This window comes from Pan troglodytes, chromosome 1 (genome assembly GCF_028858775.2).
Source record: "Pan troglodytes isolate AG18354 chromosome 1, NHGRI_mPanTro3-v2.0_pri, whole genome shotgun sequence".
NCBI lineage: Eukaryota > Metazoa > Chordata > Mammalia > Primates > Hominidae > Pan > Pan troglodytes.
In genome coordinates this window covers 11,649,153-11,668,720 of record NC_072398.2, presented here as the reverse complement: position 1 = coordinate 11,668,720, position 19,568 = coordinate 11,649,153, and the positions used below count along the sequence as shown (strand labels likewise).

Genomic DNA, 19,568 nt, shown 5'->3' with positions numbered 1-19,568 from the left:
TATTCGTCCCTTTAACATTTATTGTATGTCTACTATTTGCCTGGTGTGTTTAGTACTGGGGACCCAATTTTGAAAAGACCTTGACTTCTAAGGTATTATGTTTGCCTTCTTGGCGCTTCCTCTTTAGTTGAATGATTGGTAGGCAAACAATTACAGAGTAAAGAAGTAATATTTAGCTCTTCCCAGGGAAATCAGGGAAGGCTTCCAGGAGGAGGTAAATATTTGATCCAAGACTGAGGGATGTGTACAAGATAGCTGGCAATCAGAAAGCATGACCGTGTAGCAGGCAGAGGACCTGGCATGTGTTAAAGCGAGGAGGCAGAAGAGACAGGACATTAGCCATGACCTTTCAGTAGCGCAGTGTTGCAAGAGGACACCTCTGCTGTGGTGCGGAGAAGAGGTGGGAAGCCAGGCCATGTATGCAGGAAGTGTGTCACAAAAGGCTTGGGAAGAAGATGATTTTATTCTGTAGGGGGCTAAAGAGCATTGAAAAATGCTTAGCAGGAAGGTGACAGACTTATGTCTGCTTTCAAAAGAAGCTCTGCTGTGAATGTGGAAAAGCAGAGAGCCTGGAGGCAGGAAGAGAGACAGGGAGAGGGCACAGGTACCTCAGGTGAGAGGCGACTCAGAGCCCCGCAGTGGGGATAGAGAGACATGATTACAGGAGATGTTTTGGTGTTCACGTATGGGATGTAGCAGGAGAAGGAAGGGAATCTGCGCAGATTTCTGGTTTCATTGAGACACTTGAGAAGATGATGGTGTTGGTTATTCTGGTATAGAGAGTAGAGACAAAGTGGAGATGACCTAAATAGGGAGATTATTTGTGGGTTCAACACATTCATTTTTACAAATGTTCATTTTATGTTTCGTTTGTAGGGTTAGAGATTTAGAGTTTAGAATAAAATTACATAACTCAATTTCATTTTCAAAGTTCTGCAATCAAATAAGTATATCTAATATATGATTCTGTATAAGTCTTGTTCATTCATAATGATGACCAGAAAGAAAGGAATAAATACATCATTTCTAACTTGGTGACTGCTGAAGACTTAAAAAAAAAAGCTCACTCATGTTTCTGTCCTTCTCATGTGGCATTTATAGGACCTGGTAATGATGCTCATGAACTAATTTGTTCCCTGACAGCATATGGCTGCCGTCTAGGTGCTGCCACGGCATTAATGCCGATGCGATTTAGGTCTCTGAGAAGATAATGAACCTAATTACTAATGCAAGGAGAAAGAACATCTTTCTCATTAATTCATTCCTAAAACCTTGCATTTAGTTTAATGTGATTGCTAATATGCAGTTTCAAGAATTAATATAAAAACCACCTGCATATGATGCTAATGGATTTTGTGAAGGTAGTAGGGTGATTTGTGAGATCAGGAGGTAACATGCAGGGGGTAAAAGGAACAGCTAGAACCACCTCAAAGTGTTTATGTCAGTCAGTCCTGTCGTTAATTGATGTCTGTAATCAGTTTGGTTCTATACAGGAAAATCACTATGAATTAAAACTAAGTCATTGCCACACCCTTCTTACACAGGATTTATTTCAATTTATAAAACGTGTCAAGTGCCTAGGACATACCAGGCATGTTTAAGGTGTTTGGGACACATCAAAGAACAAAAGAGACCAAAATCTTTGCATTTTTGATCTTCTAATTCACGGAGACAGACAATAGCCCAATAACTCAATAAATCCAATCTGTTAGAAGGTGTATGGACCAAAAAAAAAAAAAAAAAAAAAAAAAGAGTAAGCTGGGCAGGCAGACTGTCCTAATTAGACAAGTGGGCAGGGTAAACCTCACTGAGAAAATAAGATATAAGCAAATGCTGCAAGGAGCTGACTGAGTGAGCCTGTGGGAATCTGGGGTAGAAGTCTGCATGGCGGGGGTTCATGGAAGCTCTGTCAAACAGAAGGGAAGGAATGAAGATAATGCCAGCTTTTACCAGTGACCTCAGATACTCACTGCGCCTGAGAGGTTGTGGGGGCAGCTTTGCGGGGGTAATGATCTGGGTGTTTCTTCTTGCCTTCTGCCTCCACTTTCTACCACACAGTTGAATTCCATTGCTAGTGCCTGGCATTGGAGACTATTTTATGTCAATTTCCTGTCCTGTTTCAGGTTAGAGATGACAACAAGAGACAACACCCATGCCTGGTGGAGTTCTGCAAGCTGCCTGAACAGGAGCGCAATTACAACTTACAAATGTCGCTTGAGACCCTGAAGTGAGTTTCTTAACTTTTTCTATTTTCCAACCTGCCTTCCCTGAAAAAACAACAACAACAACAAAAAAACAGGTATTGATGCTATATGTTAATTGAGCTGTGAAGTGATTTTTAATTCCAGCTAGAACTTTTTATAATGCATAAGTGGATTGGATCAGTATTTGTTGAGAATAAGACTTTGACCCTGTTAATTTGTGTCCTCTTGTTCTACATCAGTATTTTGCAAAGGGTGTCCTACAGATGTATATGGGTATTATGGATGATGAGGATTTTGTGACCTGATAGGATACAGGTCCACAGAATGTGGGCTGTGGACCGGGACTGTGTCAGTCACAAATTGTTACTGGTTTGTGACTAAATAAGATATTAAGAGTAAGTGTTTATAAACTTCTATACCAATTTAGGGAAGCAATTTTACATATATTGAATCTAATGATTTAAGAAATGTGAGATCATAGCCTGTATGTCTTCATTTTGAAAATTCAGTTTTCTTGTATTATATCAGGAAAAACCACAATAGACCAAATATTAAAAGAAAATTAGTTCTTCACAATAGGTAATTTGAGAAGCACTGATTTAATATGTTTAAAAGATGCTAAATTCAAAGAGTTAAATAATTTAAAATTTTTTGCTGATGCACTTTTCAGAACTTTGGGGTGAAGTCTGTTTATGGTATTTCCTAAACTGATTTCACCATAGCAGCCTGTTTTCAGAGCATACCTATGAGGACTATTTATCTGAGCAACATATCTTTGGTTTTGTTTTAGTTTTTTAAGGAGCCAAAGTCAGCTGGGCATAGTGACTCGTGCTTATAATCCCAGCCCTTCGGAAGGCCAAGGCCAGTAGATGGCTTGAGCCCAGGAGTTTGAGACCATCCTGGGCTACATAGTGAGACCCCATGTCAACAAAAAATATGAAACTTATCTGGGCATAATGGCGCACACCTGAGTCCCAGCTACTTGGAGGCTGAGGTGGGAGGATGGATTGAGCCTGGGAGATTGAGGCTCCAGTGAGCTGTGATCATGCCACTGCACTCCAGCCTGGGTGACAGAGCAGGACCCTGCCTCAAAAATGATAGTAATAAAAATAAATTAAAAAGGAGCCAGAGTCTTGCTATGTTGCCCAGGCTGGCGAGCAACGGCAATTCACAGGCTGGATCATGGCGCACTGCAGCCTCCAACTCCTGGGTTCAGGTGATTCTCTGGCCCAGTCTGGGTATCTAGGACTACAGGAGCTTGCCACTGCATCCAGCCTGAGCACATATTTTGAGAAAAGCTACTGTAGAGTATTTTATATCACCCAGTAAAGGCAAATTTGCTTTTTAGTGATTGCTGCCAGTTGACCTCTTGATTTTGCCCCTTACCTTTGCAGACCGAATAATGGGACTGAAATGGAATAAAGGAAGGAATATAATTTCGAATTTTGATATAGAAAAGTAAAGAGAATATTTTTGCAAAGCCAGTAACTTTACTCTTGTCCTCCTTCCATCCTTGATGTCCCATGGAACTGGATTTGTTCCAATAGGTCACTTATCCTAATATGTTTTTATATTATGTACAAAACTGTAGTCCTTTTTGTTTGTTTCAGTTTTGTTAAGAGTAGTAAGGAGTTATTTCCACTGAAATTATTTCACCAGGGACCCGGAACATAAAATTTAAACCGCATTTCAAATTCTAGAATTTGGACTCGGGTATATATAGTCATGAGCTGCCTAACAGTGTTTGACTCAATGATGGACTGCATATATGATGGTGGCCATGAGATTATAATGGAGCTGAAAAATTCCTATGACTTACGACATCACAGTTGTCATAACATCCTAGTGCAACGCACTACCTTTTCTATATTTAGATACCCAAATACTTACCATTGTGTTACAGTTGTCTACAGTATTTGGTGAAGTAACAGGTACAAGTTTGTAGCCTAGCAGCAATAGGCTAGATCGTATAGCTTAGGTGTGTAGTAGGCTCTACGATCTAGGTTTGTACAAATATACTCTATAATGTTCACATAATGATGAAATCGCCTAAAGACCCATTTCTCAGAGTATATCCCCATTGTTAAGTGATGTATAACTCTATATCCTCAAGGATGCAGATTATCATGTAAATAAACACATTAGGCATAAGATTGAGCTTAGGGTCTACTAGGAACTTAAGAGAAAAAGCAATATATACACATCAAGTAAATTGAGAACCTAAAGGTTAAAAATGACAAGATTTGCTTGTAATAAAGAATGCATAATGAGCCCTGTGTCCTGAGTATGTGGATTCAGCATCTCTGATCTTCCTTTGCGCTCTTGACATGAGGCTTGTATATTTAGCTTAGTAATTCATAGCAGCTCATTATTTCTTCATCTTTTACAACAGAATGTTTTATTGAAAGGTCAAGGTCTAACATAATTTAAATTTGCAGTGCATTCCCTATTATTTTAGCAATTGACAGCTAAGCCAGCTATAGCAGAGAGTAAATTCTGGACTGTAGAAATCTCTGTATTTGCATTTAGCATGTTGTGCCTTTGACTATTACCTGTAATCCAGTGTCATACCTACCAGCTGCTGGTGGCTGGTTTGGTTAATCTTCAGACTGCACGTACTGTGGTTTTATTCTCTCTGATGAATGTAAATCACCCTCTTCACAAGCAAATGCTTAACATTTCTTTGTTGATTTTCTTATAGCTAGTTTATATGGTTTTATGATGGACTGATTTTTATTTATTTATTTACAAATTGAATTAGGGGAAAACATCTATACTTCTCTAAGATTCATACCATGCCCAATTCCAAGGGTTTAGAGAAAGTACAGTACTTTCTTCCTATATTTCCTTTATTCACTTATTTAATTGGCAGGCCCCAGAGCAGCGTAGCTAAGAACACAGACTCTGGAGTTGGGTTGTCTGGATTTAAGGGCTTGGTCCACCGAGGAAATGTTGCTGGAGTCACTCAACTCCTCTGAACCCTAGGTTTTCTTCTCCTTAGTAGAATGAGGATCATAATGTATTTGCTTCATGGAATTATTATAGGGACTAACTAATAGGATATTGATAAAGGCTTTAACACCATATGTCTGAGAGGGAGCATAGTCTAGGTTTTTTGTTTGTTTAATAAATATATCATGGGAGGGATGAACAGCTTCATTTGTTTACATCTTTAGAAGTTCCAAATAACAAATAAGCAAGAAATTATTCCAGAATATCCCTTATTTTGGGTTGAGGAGCAATTTAATGAAATATGAATTTTGGGTGCTGTTTCTGTGATTTTTTTCTTATGTAAATTGTTGACAGTGACAACTTACTTTAGACTTCCATTGTCATCTGTGTATCGTACAGTACTGCGAAATTGTGACACTCTCAGAACAGCACAGTTTGGCAGATCATGCCTGCCAGATGACCCTCAAATGTGACCAGTGTTACCAAAGGTTCAGTTTCTGGTTTAGTTTTTACTATTTTCCAAATTCCAGATCTTAATTTCTGAATAAACAGCTCACGTTTTAGAAATAATTGATATAAGGATTTTTAATCAACATATAATACACATTCATAGAATTTATTTCTTTGGAAGTTAACAAAAATATAGTGACACTACAATGATATTTTTCCTCCTAGCCAAGTATTTTTCCTGAAAATTATTTTTAGATGATGTAGTGTGCTTGTGCACGTATGTGGTGAAGGGTGGGAGGAATAGTAGGGACCCAGGACACAGGGATGGAGAGGAAAGCAGTATGGAAGGGAGACAAATAACTGATAAGGGGAGAGGTGGAATTTTTGTCCAAGAGAGCAAGTTAGTTTCTCATACCTCTTTTCCCCCTCCTCCTCCCCCTCCCTCCCCTCCCTCCATCACCCACCCCTTCCCTTCCCCTCCCTTTTTTTCCTTCCTTCCTTCCCTTCCCTCCTTCTCCTTCTTCTCTTCCTCCTTCTTTCTCCTCCTCGTCCTTCTCCGTCTCCTCCTTCTCCCTCTTCTCCTCCTCCCTCTTCTCCTTCTTCTCCTCCTCCCTCTTCTCCTCATCCCTTTTCTCCTCCTCCCTCTTCTCTTTCTCCCTCTTCTTCTCCCTATTCTCCTTCTCCCTGTTTTCCTTCCCCTTCTTCCTCTTCTTCTCCTCCTCCTTCCTCTTCTCCTTCCCCTACTTCCTCTTCTCCTCCTTCTTCTCCTCCTCCCTCTTCTCCTCCTCCCTCTTCTCTTCCTCCCTCTTCTTCTCTTCTCTCTTCTTTTCCTTCCTCTTCTCCTTCTCCCTCTTCTCCTTCTCCCTCTTCTGCTTCTCCCTCTTCTCCTTCTTCCTCTTCTCCTTGCTCTTCTCCTTCTCGCTCTTCTTCTTCTCCTCCCTCTTCTTTTTTCTCTTCTTCTTCTCTTTATCTTTCTCCTTCTCCTTTTTCTATCTCTTCCTCCTCCTCCTCCTCTTCTTTTTTCTTTTTGGTTTCTTGCTGGCAACAATCTTCCCAACTTACTTACTTATTTATTTGTTTGTTTGAAGGAGTCTCGCTCTGTTGCCTAGGCTGGAGTGCAGTTACGCGATCTCAGCTCACTGCAACCTCTGCCTCCCAGGTTCAAGTGATTCTCCTGCCTCAGCCTCCCAAGTAGCTGGGATTACAGGCGCCTGCCACCACCTCTGGTTAATTTTTCTTTCGTATTTTTTTCTGTAGAGATGGGGTTTCGCCATCTTGGCCAGGCTGGTCTCAAACCCCTGGCCTCAGGTGATCCACCCGCCTCAGCCTCTCAGAATGCTGGTATTACAGGCGTGAGCCACTGTGCCTGGCCAATCTTCCCAAGTTCTAAATGTTGTGAATCTTTATGTTCAGTCCTGGGCCATTTCTTCTCAGTGTGCAAACTCTCTGAAGGTATCTCACCACTCCATGACTTAATTACCACACAGGTGCTGATACCTCCCCAAATGTCCATCTCTACCCCAGACATCTGCTCTGAGTGACGGAATTGTTTGTCCTATCATTCCATTGACATTTTCCCCTGGATGCATCAGAAGTGACCTAGACCTATATAGCTTTATGTCCCCTGTATTTGCATTTAGGATGTTGAGTCTTTCAACATGCCAGGCTATTCATCCTGCTACACATGCCAGGAACCTGGGAATCACCTTTGACTCTTCCCTTTGTTTCATTCCTACTTCTATCCCATTATCAGGTCCCCCCACGTATACGTCACTCTTCTTCCATCCTCCCTTTCCACAGCAGTCAATCTGGTCCAAGCCACCATCATCTGTCACCCAGACTACCATAGCCATCTCCTAACTGGTCCTCCCACTTGCCGTCTTTATTCTGCACACAGCAGCCTGAGTTCATACACACACGTGCATTCATTCATATTTTGCTTAAAACTGTTCAATGGCTTCCCATGGAACTTGGAGTCTGATATCTTCACAAGTGTGTGCAGGGCCCAGACAATCTGACACCCCTCCTGTTTGTCATCATGCCTTGCACCACTCTTTGCCTTGTTCCTTATGTTCCAGCCCTCATGGTCTCTTCCTGATAATGAGTTAAACTTTTTCCTCCCTCACTATTCTGTTCCCTTTGCCTGGAAAATTCTTCATTTCACCCTTAAAGGATCTCCTCCCTACTCATCCCTCAGGCCTTCATTTAAATATCACTTCCCTGATAAGAATTTCCTCACCACTTCCTTCACTTCCTTTATAACACCTGATAGTGTGTTTATAACTCTCACCACAATTTGTAATATCACTTTCTGAGGTTATTTAATATTTGCCTTTCCTTCTAGACCAGGGGTGTCCAATCTTTTTGCTTCCCTGGGCCACATTGGAAGAATTATCTTGGGCCACACACAAAATACACTAACACTAATGATAGCTGATGAACTAAAACACAAATCACAAAAAGATCTCATAATGTTTGAGGAAAGTTTATGAATTTGTGTTGGGCCACATTCAAAGCCATCCTGGGCTGTGGGCTGGAAAAGCTTGTTCTAGACTGTAAGCTCCATGAAGCCAGGAACTATAATTTAAAAAAAAAAGGTTTTATTTTTTAGAGCAGATTTAGGTTCTCAGCAAAGTTAAAAGAAAGATACAGAGACTTTTCTTATGCCCCGTGTTTCCACAGGCAGCTGCCCTCAACAGAGTGGTACATTTATAACAATTGATGAACCTACATTGACACATCATTATCACCCAAAGTCCACAGCATGATTTTTTTTTTAAATTCACAATCATGTACCTAGTCCTCAAAAGGTATCCAGCGCATAACATTCTCAGATACCAACTTGCTTAGATATTGCAAATGTACCTCAAACTTTGTGACTTTTTTATACCTTCAAATCTCAGGCTCCTTTCAGTGTCCTTCTCTTGTTGTGTTAAGTGCCCCTCAGAACACAACTCAGATATCTGGGAGTCATCCTGGACACATCCCTTCCCTTCACCCATGGCTTTCTATTGATATTTTAATCCATCGACTTCTTTATTTTCTTCCATTACTAATGTTACTATCACCACATCATCAACTCCAACATGATTGCCACCCTATGCTAACCTAGTCTAAGCTACCATTGTTTCCCACCTGAAATTATAATATCCTCCCAACAGATCCAATTGAAATACACTCTAGATACTCTCTTTTCTATTGTTTTTTTTGCCTTTTTAAAAATTGTACAAATTTACAGGGTACATGTGCAATTTTGTTACATGCATAAAGTAACAAAAGTCAGGACTTTGAGGGTATCCATCACCCAGTTAATGTGTATTGCACCCATTAAGTAATTTCTCATCATCTACTCCCTTCCAATCCCCTCACTCTTCCAAGTCTCCATTAATTGTCATTCTACTCTCTATGTCCATGTGTGCACATTTTTTTAACACCCACTTATGAATGAGAACATGGGTATTTGCCTTTCTGGGTCTAGCTTATTTCAGTTAAAATAATGACCCCAGTTCTAATCATGTTGCTACAAAACACATGATTTCATTCTTCTTTACTGCTGAACAATAGTCCATTATGTATATATGCCACATTTTCTTTATCCATTCATCCATTGATGGACACTTAGGTTCCTTCCATTTCTTTGCTGATGTGAATAGTGCCAAAATAAACATGCAAGTGCAGATGTCTTTTTGATATATGGATTTCTTTTCCTTTGGGTAGATATCCAATAGTAGGATTACTGGATTGAATGGTAGTTTTATTTTTAGTTCCTTGACAAGTTTCTATACTATTTTTTCATAGAGGCTGTACTAATTTACATTCCCACCAACAGTGCATAAGAGTTCCCTTTTCTCTGCATCCTCGCCAACATCTGTTTTTTTGTTTGTTTGTTTGCATTTTTAAGAATAGCCATTCTGACTGGTGTAGGATGACATCCCACCTGGGTTTTAGTTTGCATTTCTCTGATGATTAGTGATGTTCAGCATTTTCTCATATACCTGTTAGCCATTTGTATGTCTTATTTTGAAAAATGTCTATTCATTTCCTTTGCCCAGTTTTTAAGGAGACTATTTGATGCTTTTCTTGTTGTTGAATTGTTTGTTTCTTGCATATTCTGGATGAATGAGTAGTTTGATGTCAGATGAATTCTTTGCAAATATTTTCTTGCATTCTGCAGGTGGTCTCTTCACTCTGTTGATTCTTTCTCTCACTGTGCGGAAGCTTATTAGTTTAAATAGGTCTTGTTTGTCTATTTTTGTTTTTGTTGCCTGGGTTTTTGAGGTCTTAGTCATAAATTCTTTGCCTAGACAGATGTTCAGAAGAGTTTTCCCTAGATTTTCTTCTAGTATTTTTATAATTTTGATTCTTTTGTTTAAGTCTTAACCCATCTTGAGTTGATTTTTGTACATGGTGAGAGATAGGGGACCAGTTTTACTCTTCTGCATATGGCCATCCGGTTTTCCCAGCAACATGTATTGAATAGTGTATCCTTTCTCCAATGTATGCTCTTGTTGGCTTTGTGAAAGCCAACAAATATGGCTGTAAATATGTAGCTTTATTTCTGGGTTCTCTATTCTGTTCCATTGATCTATTTGTCTGTTTTTATGCCAGTACCATGCTGTGTTGGTTACTATAGCCTTATAATAGAATTTGAAGTCAGGTAATATGATGCCTCCTTTTATTTACCCCTCAGGATTGCTTTGGCTATTTGGACTCTTTCTTGTTCCATTTGAATTTTAGGATTTTTTTCCCTAATTCTGTGAAAAATGACATTGGTATTTTGATATGAGTTGCATTGAATTTATGGATTGCTTTGGGCAATATTGTCATTTTAACAATACTGATTCTTCAGATTTTTGATCATGGGCTGTTTTTATGTTTGCATCATCTATAATTTCTTTCATCATTGTTTTATAGTTTCTGTTGTACAGATCTTGTACACCTCCTTGGTTAAATATATTTTAATTAGGTATTTTAGGTATTTCAATGAGGTATTTTAATTTTTATGTGGATATTGTAAATAGGATTGCCTCCTTGATTTGTTTCTTAGTTAGATTGTTACTGGTCTATAGATATGCTACCAATTTTTGTACGTTGATTTTACATGCTGCAACTTTACTGAATTCCATTTATCAAATAAGAGTTTTTTGTGGCATCTTTAGGTTTTCCTTGACATAAGATCAAATTGTCAGCAAACAAGGATAATTAGACTTCATTTTTTCCAGTTTAGATGCCATTTATTTCTTTCCATTGCCTAATTTCTCTCACTAGGCCTTTCAGTACTGTAATGAATAGGAGTGGTAAAAGTAAATATCCTTGTTTTGTTCCAGTTCTTACAGGGAAAGTTTTCAACTTTCCCCATTCAGCCTGATGTTGGCTGTGGGATTGTTGTATATGGCCTTTATTATTTTGAGGTATGCTCCTTCTATCCCTTGTTTATTGAGAGTTCTTATTATGAAGCGATGCTGAATTTTATCAAATGCTTTTTCTGCACCTATTGAGATGCTCATATGGTATTTGTTGTTGGTTCAGTTTTTGCGACGTATCACATTTATTGATTTGCAGATGTTGAACCATCCTTGTGTCCCTGATATAAAACCCACTTAATTCCTGAAAACATGCAGCCTCCCTCCCAAGACTGAACCAGGAAGAAATTGAAAACCTGAACAGAGCAATAACAAGTAGCAAGACTGAATCAGTGGCCAGGTGCGGTGGCTCATGCCTGTAATCCCAGCACTTTGGGAGGCCGAGGTGGGTGGATCACTTGAGGTCAGGAGTTCCAGACCAGCCTGGCCAACATGGTGAAACCCCAACTTTATTAAAAATACAAAAATTAGCTGGGTGTGATGGTGCACACCAGTAATCCCAGCTACTCAAGGAGGCTGAGGCAGGAGAATTGCTTTAACCTGGGAGACAGAGTTTGCGATAAGCCAGGATTGTGCCACTGCACTCTAGCCTAGGTGACAGAGTGAGACTCTGTCTCCAAAAAAAAGGATTGAATCAGTAATAAAAAGTGTCCCAACAATGAAAAGCCCAGGATCAGATGGATTTACAGATGAATTATACCTAACATACATAGAACTAATATCAATCCTCCTGAAACTGTTTCAAAAAAATCAAGGAGCAGGAAATTCTCCCTAACCGCTCTATGAAGCTAGTATCACCCTGGTACCAAAACCAGACAAAGACACAACAAAAAAGAAAACTACAGACCAATATCCCTGATTAACATAGACACAACAGTCCTCAACAAAAATACTAGCAAACAAAATGCAATAGCACCTCTATCTATTCTGTACTTTGTAGCCAGTGTGTTCATTTCAAACATTAAGGTGACCATGTCAATCTTTCCATTTAAAATCCCTTAATGGGGCCAGGCACGGTGGGTCACCTGAGGTCAGGTGAGCCTGTAATCTCAGCACTTTGGGAGGCCAAGGCAGGTGGATCATCTGAGGTCAGGAGTTCAAGACCAGCCTGGCCAACATGGTGAAACCCTGTCTCTACTAAAATTATAAAAATTAGCCAAGCGTCATGGCAGGTGCCTGTAATCCCAGCTGCTCGGGAGGCTGAGGCAGGAGAATTGCTTGAACCCAGGAGGCAGAGGTTGCAGCGAGCCGAGATCATGCTGCTGCACTCCAGCCTGGGTGACAGAGCGAGACTCCATCTCAAAAAGAAAAAAAAAATTAAATACATAAAAAAATAAAATAAAATCCATTAATGGCTTTTCATTGCTTTTAAGTTAAATATGGTGCTTTAATTTGCCAAAGTATCCCAAAATCTGGGGCCTCCCCTCTCACCAGCCTCATTCTAAGTGAGGCTGCCCTTGTACTCTTGCTTGCAGTCACACTGACCTTTGTGTTGCTTGCCTGTCTGCACATTCCATTCCACCACAAGATCTTCCACACATCCTCTTCTTGGAATGCTCTTTTCTCTCTTTTTTTTTTTATTATACTTTAAGTTTTAGGGTACATGTGTACAACGTGCAGGTTAGTTAAATATGTATACATGTGCCATGTTGGTGTGCTGCACCCATTAACTCGTCATTTAACATTAGCTATATCTCCTAATGCTATCCCTCCCCGCTCCCCCCACCCCACAACAGGCCCCGGGGTGTGATGTGGAATGCTGTTTTCTATGCCTGGCTCTCATCCTTTGGATCAGGGCTGTCCAATCTTCTGGCTTCCCTGGGCCATAGCAGAAAAAGAATTGTCTTGGGCCACACATAAAATACACTATAATACTAACAATAGCTGATGAGCTAAATTTAAAAAATCACACAAAGAAATCTCATAATATTTTAAGAAAGTTTATGAATTTGTGTTGGGCCACATTCAAAGAGCTGTCCTAGGCCGCATGTAGCCCGCAGGTTGCGTGTTGGACAAGCTTGCCAGATCTAAGGTCAGGTTCACTTCTTTCGAACATGTTGTCTGAGTTCCTTGACTCAACAATTTTACTTCTATAGGTACTCATCCTTTCTGTACTCCCAGTATAGAAGCTTTCCCTGTGTGTGGGAATTACATGGTTGCCTCTGTACTCCACCGACCATATGTTTCATGACAGCAGGCATCTCACTTGATTTTTCTTACCATTTTTCAAATTTTACATAGAGCTCAGTAAATATTCATCAAATGAATTAATTAATAAATAAATGATAAATCTCAGTCAGTAACTGGGTTTTTACATACCAAATGCCTACCTACAGGGTGCCTCACGTTTGCTTCCTAACAGTCTGTTTACTTTTCTGCAGCTATATAGTTTAAGTACTAAAATGCTACATTACCAATCCCTGCTGCTTAATCTAGTAGTAAATATTTACTGAATGCACGTAAGGCCAAGAACCTGCTCCCAACTAATCCTTTCTTGCTTCCCTTATTTTGTGCTTTTCTAGCCTTTCTATCAGCTTTGCAGTTCCAACTTATAGTGTGCTGTTTCTCTCACCACCCTTCAGCAGACTTAAAAAAAAATGAGTTAAACAATGTTAAATCATCAAATAAAGTGGTTCAATAAAGATGATACAGAAACCAAACACTTCATTCAAACAAAGAACTTGATATGGTTGTAGTGTTAATAAATATATTTTAAATATAATCCATTGCTCCCATTTTAAAACCTCCTCGGATTAGGCAAAGAGTACTTAGATATAATATCCAAAACATGACCTATTAAAGAAAACAGTCCATCCATTGGAGTTAATTAAAAGTAAAACTTTCTGTACTTCAAAAGAAGCCATTAAGAAAATGAAGAGACAGGCCACCAGCTGGGAGAGAATATTTGTGAATCAAGCACAATTGTATTAATAGGATTTGTAGTAAATCATACCAATCCTAACAAAGGACTTGTATCCAGAATATATATAGAAATCTTATAACTCAGTAATAAGAATACACAAAACCTGATTTAAAAATTGGCAAAACAGCTGGGCATGGTGGCTCACGCCTATAATTCCAGCACTTTGGGAGGCTGAGTTGGGTGGCTCACTTGAGGTCTGAAGTTAGAAACCAGCCTGGCCAACATGGTGAAACTCCATCTCTACTAAAAATACAAAAAAATTAGCTGCACGTGGTGGCAGGCGCCTGTAATCCCAGCTACTAGGGAGACTGAGGCAGGAGAATTGCTTGAACCTGGGAGGAAGTGGTTGCCGTGAGCCGAGATTGTGCCACTGCCCTCCTGCCTGGGTGGCAGAGCAAGATTCCGTCTCAAAAAAAAAAAAAAAAAAGGCAAAAATTGGCAAAATACTTTACCAAAGAAGATACACAGATGGCTAATAAAGTGCAATCAAGGATGTTACACATCATCAGTCAGAAAAATACAAATTAAAACCATAAGAAGATACTACCTTACACACAATAAAATGGCTATAATTTTTAGACAGACATACCAAGTGTTGGTGAAGCTATAGGAAAACTGAAACCCACATGTATTACTGCAGGCAACGTAAAATGGTGCCACCACTTTGGAAAATAGTTTGGAAGTTTCTTAAAAAGTTAAACGTAAACTTACCATAGCCTAGCAATTCTGCTCCTGTGTATCTACCCAAGAGAAATAAAAGCTTATGTCCCTGCAAAGATTTACACATAAATGTTCACAGAAGCATTATTCATAAGAGCCAAAAACTGGAAACTGTGCAAATGTTCATCAACTAAGGAATAGATAAAATGTGATCCAGTATTACAATGGCATATTATTCAGCAATAAAAGGAAACAAACTACTGCCACATACTCCCACATGGATCAACCTGAAAAACTTTATGCCAGGTGGAAGGAGCCAAACACAGAAGACTCCATATTGTGTAATTCTATTCCTATGAAATGCCCAAAACAGGCATATTGATAGAGACATAAAGTAGCTTAGGGGCTGTCTGGAGGTGAGAGTGAGAAACGCCTGCAGCAGGCATGGGGGACCTCATGGGCTCGTGGAAATGGTGCAAAGCTAGATTGTGCTGATAGTCATGCAACTCTATAAATTTAATAAAAATGAAAATAATCAGCCTCTAAAAAGTACATTTTCTACCTGATGACTTCTAACTTTGCTATTCTGCAGAATAACCTTTAGCAGCTCCTAGTCCATTCACATAAGTGTAATTCCCTCAGCATAGCATATGAGGCCCTCACTTAATGTCTTAATCAGGGTTCTTGAGATAAACAGAACCAACAGGGTGTATGTATGTGTGTGTGTGTATATATACATATATATATAGACATATATGTATATACAGATATATAGAGAGAGAGATTCCTTAAAGAATTGGCAGGGTGCTGGCAAAATTCCCTTTTGCTCAGGTCAGTCTCTTTTTTCTGTTGAGACCTTTCACTGATTAGTTGAGGCCCAGTCACATTATGGAAGGTAGTCTGATTTACTTAAAGTGCACTATACTTTTTAAAAAAGTTTAGTATTTAATTTTAGAATCGGAGGGTACATGTGCGTGTTTGTAACGTAGGTATATTGCTATGTACAGAGATACATAGGAATTTACCTATGTACGTTGTTACATAGGTATAATGGTGGGAATTTAGACTCTAATGAACCCATTACCTAAATAGTGAACATTGTACTTGACAGGTAATTTTTCAACACTAGCTCCCCTCCTGCTCTCCTTGCTTTGAAGTCCCTACTATCTATTATTTCCGTCTTTATATCTGTGTGTATCCACTTTGCTTGGCCCCCACTTACAAGTGAGAGTATGAAGTATTTAATTTTCTTTTAAATGATGAGGATAATGGCCTCCAACTTTATCCATGTTGCTGCAAGAAGGACATGATTTCATTCTTTTTCGTGGCTGTATAGTTTTCCATGGTGTATATGTACCATATTTTCTTTTTGCAGTTGACAGACACTTAAGTTGATTCCATGACTTTGCTATTGTAAATAGTTCTGTGATGAACATGTGAGTGCAGGTGTTTTTTTTGTTTCTTTGTTTTTTGTTTTTTTGACAGAGTCTTGCTCTGTTGCCTAGGTTGGAGTGCAGTGGCATGATCTCCGCTGACTGAAACTTCTGCTCCCCAGGTTCAAGCAATTCTCCTGCCACAGCCTCCCAAGTAGCTGGGATTACAGGTGTCCACCACCACGCCCGGCTAATTTTTGTAGTTTTAGTAGAGACGGGGTTTCACCATGTTGTTCAGGCTGGTCTCAAACGCCTGACCTGATAATGATTTCTTGGACAGATGCGGTGGCTCACACCTGTAATCCCAGCACTGTGGGAGGCCAAGGCAGGTGAATCACCTGAGGTCAGGAGTTTGAGACCAGCCTGGCCAGCATGGTTAAAACCCATCTCTACTAAAAATACAAAAATTAGCTGGGTATGGTGGTGAGCACCTGTAACCTCAGCTACTTTGGAGACTGGGGCAGTAGAATTGCTTGAACCCGGGAGGCGGAGGTTGCAGTGAGCCGAGATTGCACCATTGCACTCCAGCCTGGGTGACAAGAGCAAAACTCCTCAAAAAAAAAAAAATAATAAATAATAAATATAATGATTTCTTTTCCTTTGGGTAGGTATCCAGTTGTGGGATTGCAGAGCTGAATGGTAGTTCTATTTTTAGTTTTTGGAGAAATATTCATGCTATTTCCCAAAGGGGTTGAACTAATTTATGTTCCTACTAACAGTGTATAAGCTACATCCTCACCCACATCTTTTATTTTTTGACTTTTTAATAATAACCATTCTGACTGGTGTGAGATGGTATCTCATTGTGGTTTCAGTTTACATTTTTCTGATGATTGGTAATTCAGAGCATTTTTTAATGTGTTTATTTGGCTGCTTGTATTTCCTCTTTTGAGAAATGTCTGTTTATGTCCTTTTTTCTTTCTTTTCTTTTCTTTTTTTTTTCAGGACCAGAGTCTCACTCTGTAGCCCAGGCTGGAGTGCAGTGGTGGATCATAGCTCACTGCAGCCTTGATTTCCCAGACTCAGGCAAAATTTCTGCCTCAGCCTTTAGAGTAGCTGGGGCCACAGATGTGTGCCACCATGCCTGATTAAACTTTGAATTATGTGTAGAGACAGAGTCTCCCTATGTTACCCAGACTGGTCTTGAACTCCTGGGCTCAAGCAGTCCTCCTGCCTCGGCCTCCCAAAGTACTGGAATTATAGGCATGAACCACCATGCCTGACCCTTTGGCCGGTTTTTAATACAGTTGTTTGTTTTTTTCCTGTTGAGTTGTTTAAGTTCTGTGTGGATTCTGGATATTAGTCCTTCATTGGGGGCATAATTTGAAGATACTTTCTCCCATTCTGTAGGTTGTCTATTTACTCTGTAGATTATTTTGCTGTGCAGATGCTTTTTAGTTTAATTAAGTCCCATTTCTCTATTTTTGTTTTTGATGCATTTGCTTTTGGGATCTTTATCATAAACTCTACCTAGGCCAATGTCCAGAAGAGTTTTTTCTAGGTTTTCTTCTAGGTCTTACATTTATATCTTTAATCCATCTTGAGTTAATTTTTGTACATGGTGAGAGATAGAGGTGCAATTTCATTCTTCCGCATATGGCTAGCCATTTTTTCCAGCACCATTTATTGAAGAGGTTGTCATTTCTCCAGTGTTTATTTTCGTTAACTTTGTCAAAGATCAGTTGGTTGTAGGTATGTGGCTTTATTTTTGGGTTCTGTCTTCCATTCCATTGATCTATGTGTCTAATTTTGTACCATTACCATGCTGTTATAGTTACTATATCCTTATATATAAGTCAGGCAATGTGATGCCTCTGGATTTGTTCATTTTGCTTAGGATTGCCTTGGCTATTCGGGCTCTTTTTTGATTCCATGTGAACTCAAAGTGTAGCAATTTAAATGTTAATCTCACCCAAAAACAGCTTCACAGAAACATCTGGAATAATGTTTGACTAAATATGTTGGCACTATGCCCCAGCCAAGTTGATACATAAAATTAGCCATCACACATAATGAGAAATATTTATGAAGCATATCGTGCACCCCAAACTTACCCCAGTATTTCTTTTTACCCTTAACCTATAGTACACGGTCAGATCTTAATACTCCAGTCAACTCTTCTCTGCCCCTCCCACACAGACCCACGATCTCCTGCTTCTGTAGGTTGTCTGTCTTGTTCACCTACCTGAAATATTTGCCTCCTCATCTCTTTATCCTTTATTCCCACATGTCTTCATCTTTGAAATTTTTAATTATCCTTCTTGGAATATCTTAAAGATGCTTCTAAAACATGTAACTTTTTAAAATGTGGAACCCTACTTGGTTTTATTATAATTCTTCAGTCATCATCTTTTCTCCTATCAGACTGTAAACACCGTCAAGAGAAACATGTGCAGTAGTACTCCTGAAAATATCAAATGGAAAACTTTAGAAATAAACAATGTATAAGTTTTAGATTGCACGCCATTTTGAGCAGTGTGATGAAATCTCACGCCCTGCTACTTTGTCCTGCCCAGGATGCCAATCATCGCTTTGTCCCCCTGGCCCATGCTGTATAGGCTGCCTACCTGTTAGTCACTTAGCAACCATCTTGGTTATCAGATTGATTGTCATGACACTGCAGTGCTTTTGTTCAAGTAACACTTATTTTGCTTAATAATGGCCCCAACGCACAAAATTAAAGATGCTGGCAATTTGAATATGTCAAAGAGAAGCCATAAAGTGCTTCTTTTAAGTGAAAAGGTGAATATTCTCAACTTAATAAGGGAAGAAAAATACTGTATACTGAAGTTGCTAAGATCTATAAAAACAACAGTTCTTCTGTCTGTGAAGTTGTGAGCAGTATGTTGTTATAATAGTTCTATTTTCTATTAGTTACTAGTTTTAATCCCTTACTGTGTCTAATTCATATGTTAAATTTTAGTATGTATCATAGTATGTATGGATAGGAAGAAGTATAGGGTTTGGTACTATCTGTGGGGTTCAGGCATCCACTGGGAGTCCTGGAACATATCAGCCATGGATAAGGGAGGACTACTGTACTACAGAGTACCTTAGATATGGTGGTAACTCAATAAATATTTATGGACTTATATATTTATGCACATGTGGTCTATTATGTTCACTGTCCATGTGAGTTGAATTCATTACTTTTCTAGGTAGTTTGCATTGGGAAGAAGATTATGAGGCTGAATTAATTAGTTATGAGAAGATTATAGTATTGATGGCATAAAACACTGGCTCTCTCTCAGAAGCCCTTAAGGATGAATTAACTAATTACATTTTCTATGGCTCAGGCTTACTTTTGATGTCAGTACACCATGTGACTTTGTCTCTCGGTCTGGACTCACATTAACTACATTCCTGGCATGTCACACTGAGGTACTAATTTGCAGTGATAATAACTGTCTTATAATCCAAAATATTCATTTTTACAGATCAGCTTGGGAAGACACATTATCATCAGAAGGTTTCTTGGTGGGCATGTGCTCAAAGGTTTAATTGCCTGAGTTTATGGTAAATCCTAATATTATGATCAATCTTGAGTTCTCTCGGAGCTGGGTTGGACATCCCTCTTTGATAC

General features: G+C 39.3%; 1 protein-coding gene across 22 annotated transcripts in view; it reads left to right on the top strand.

Annotated features, from left to right (window-relative positions):
* Positions 1–19,568, top strand: part of RYR2 (ryanodine receptor 2) — a 788,912-nt gene that overhangs the window by 461,873 nt on the left and 307,471 nt on the right. For all 22 annotated transcript variants that reach the window (XM_063790296.1, XM_063790294.1, XM_063790292.1 and 19 more), the window contains one exon: positions 2,124–2,227. In XM_063790296.1, coding sequence (XP_063646366.1) covers positions 2,124–2,227 — 104 coding nt within the window. The remainder of the gene's footprint in view (positions 1–2,123; positions 2,228–19,568) is intronic.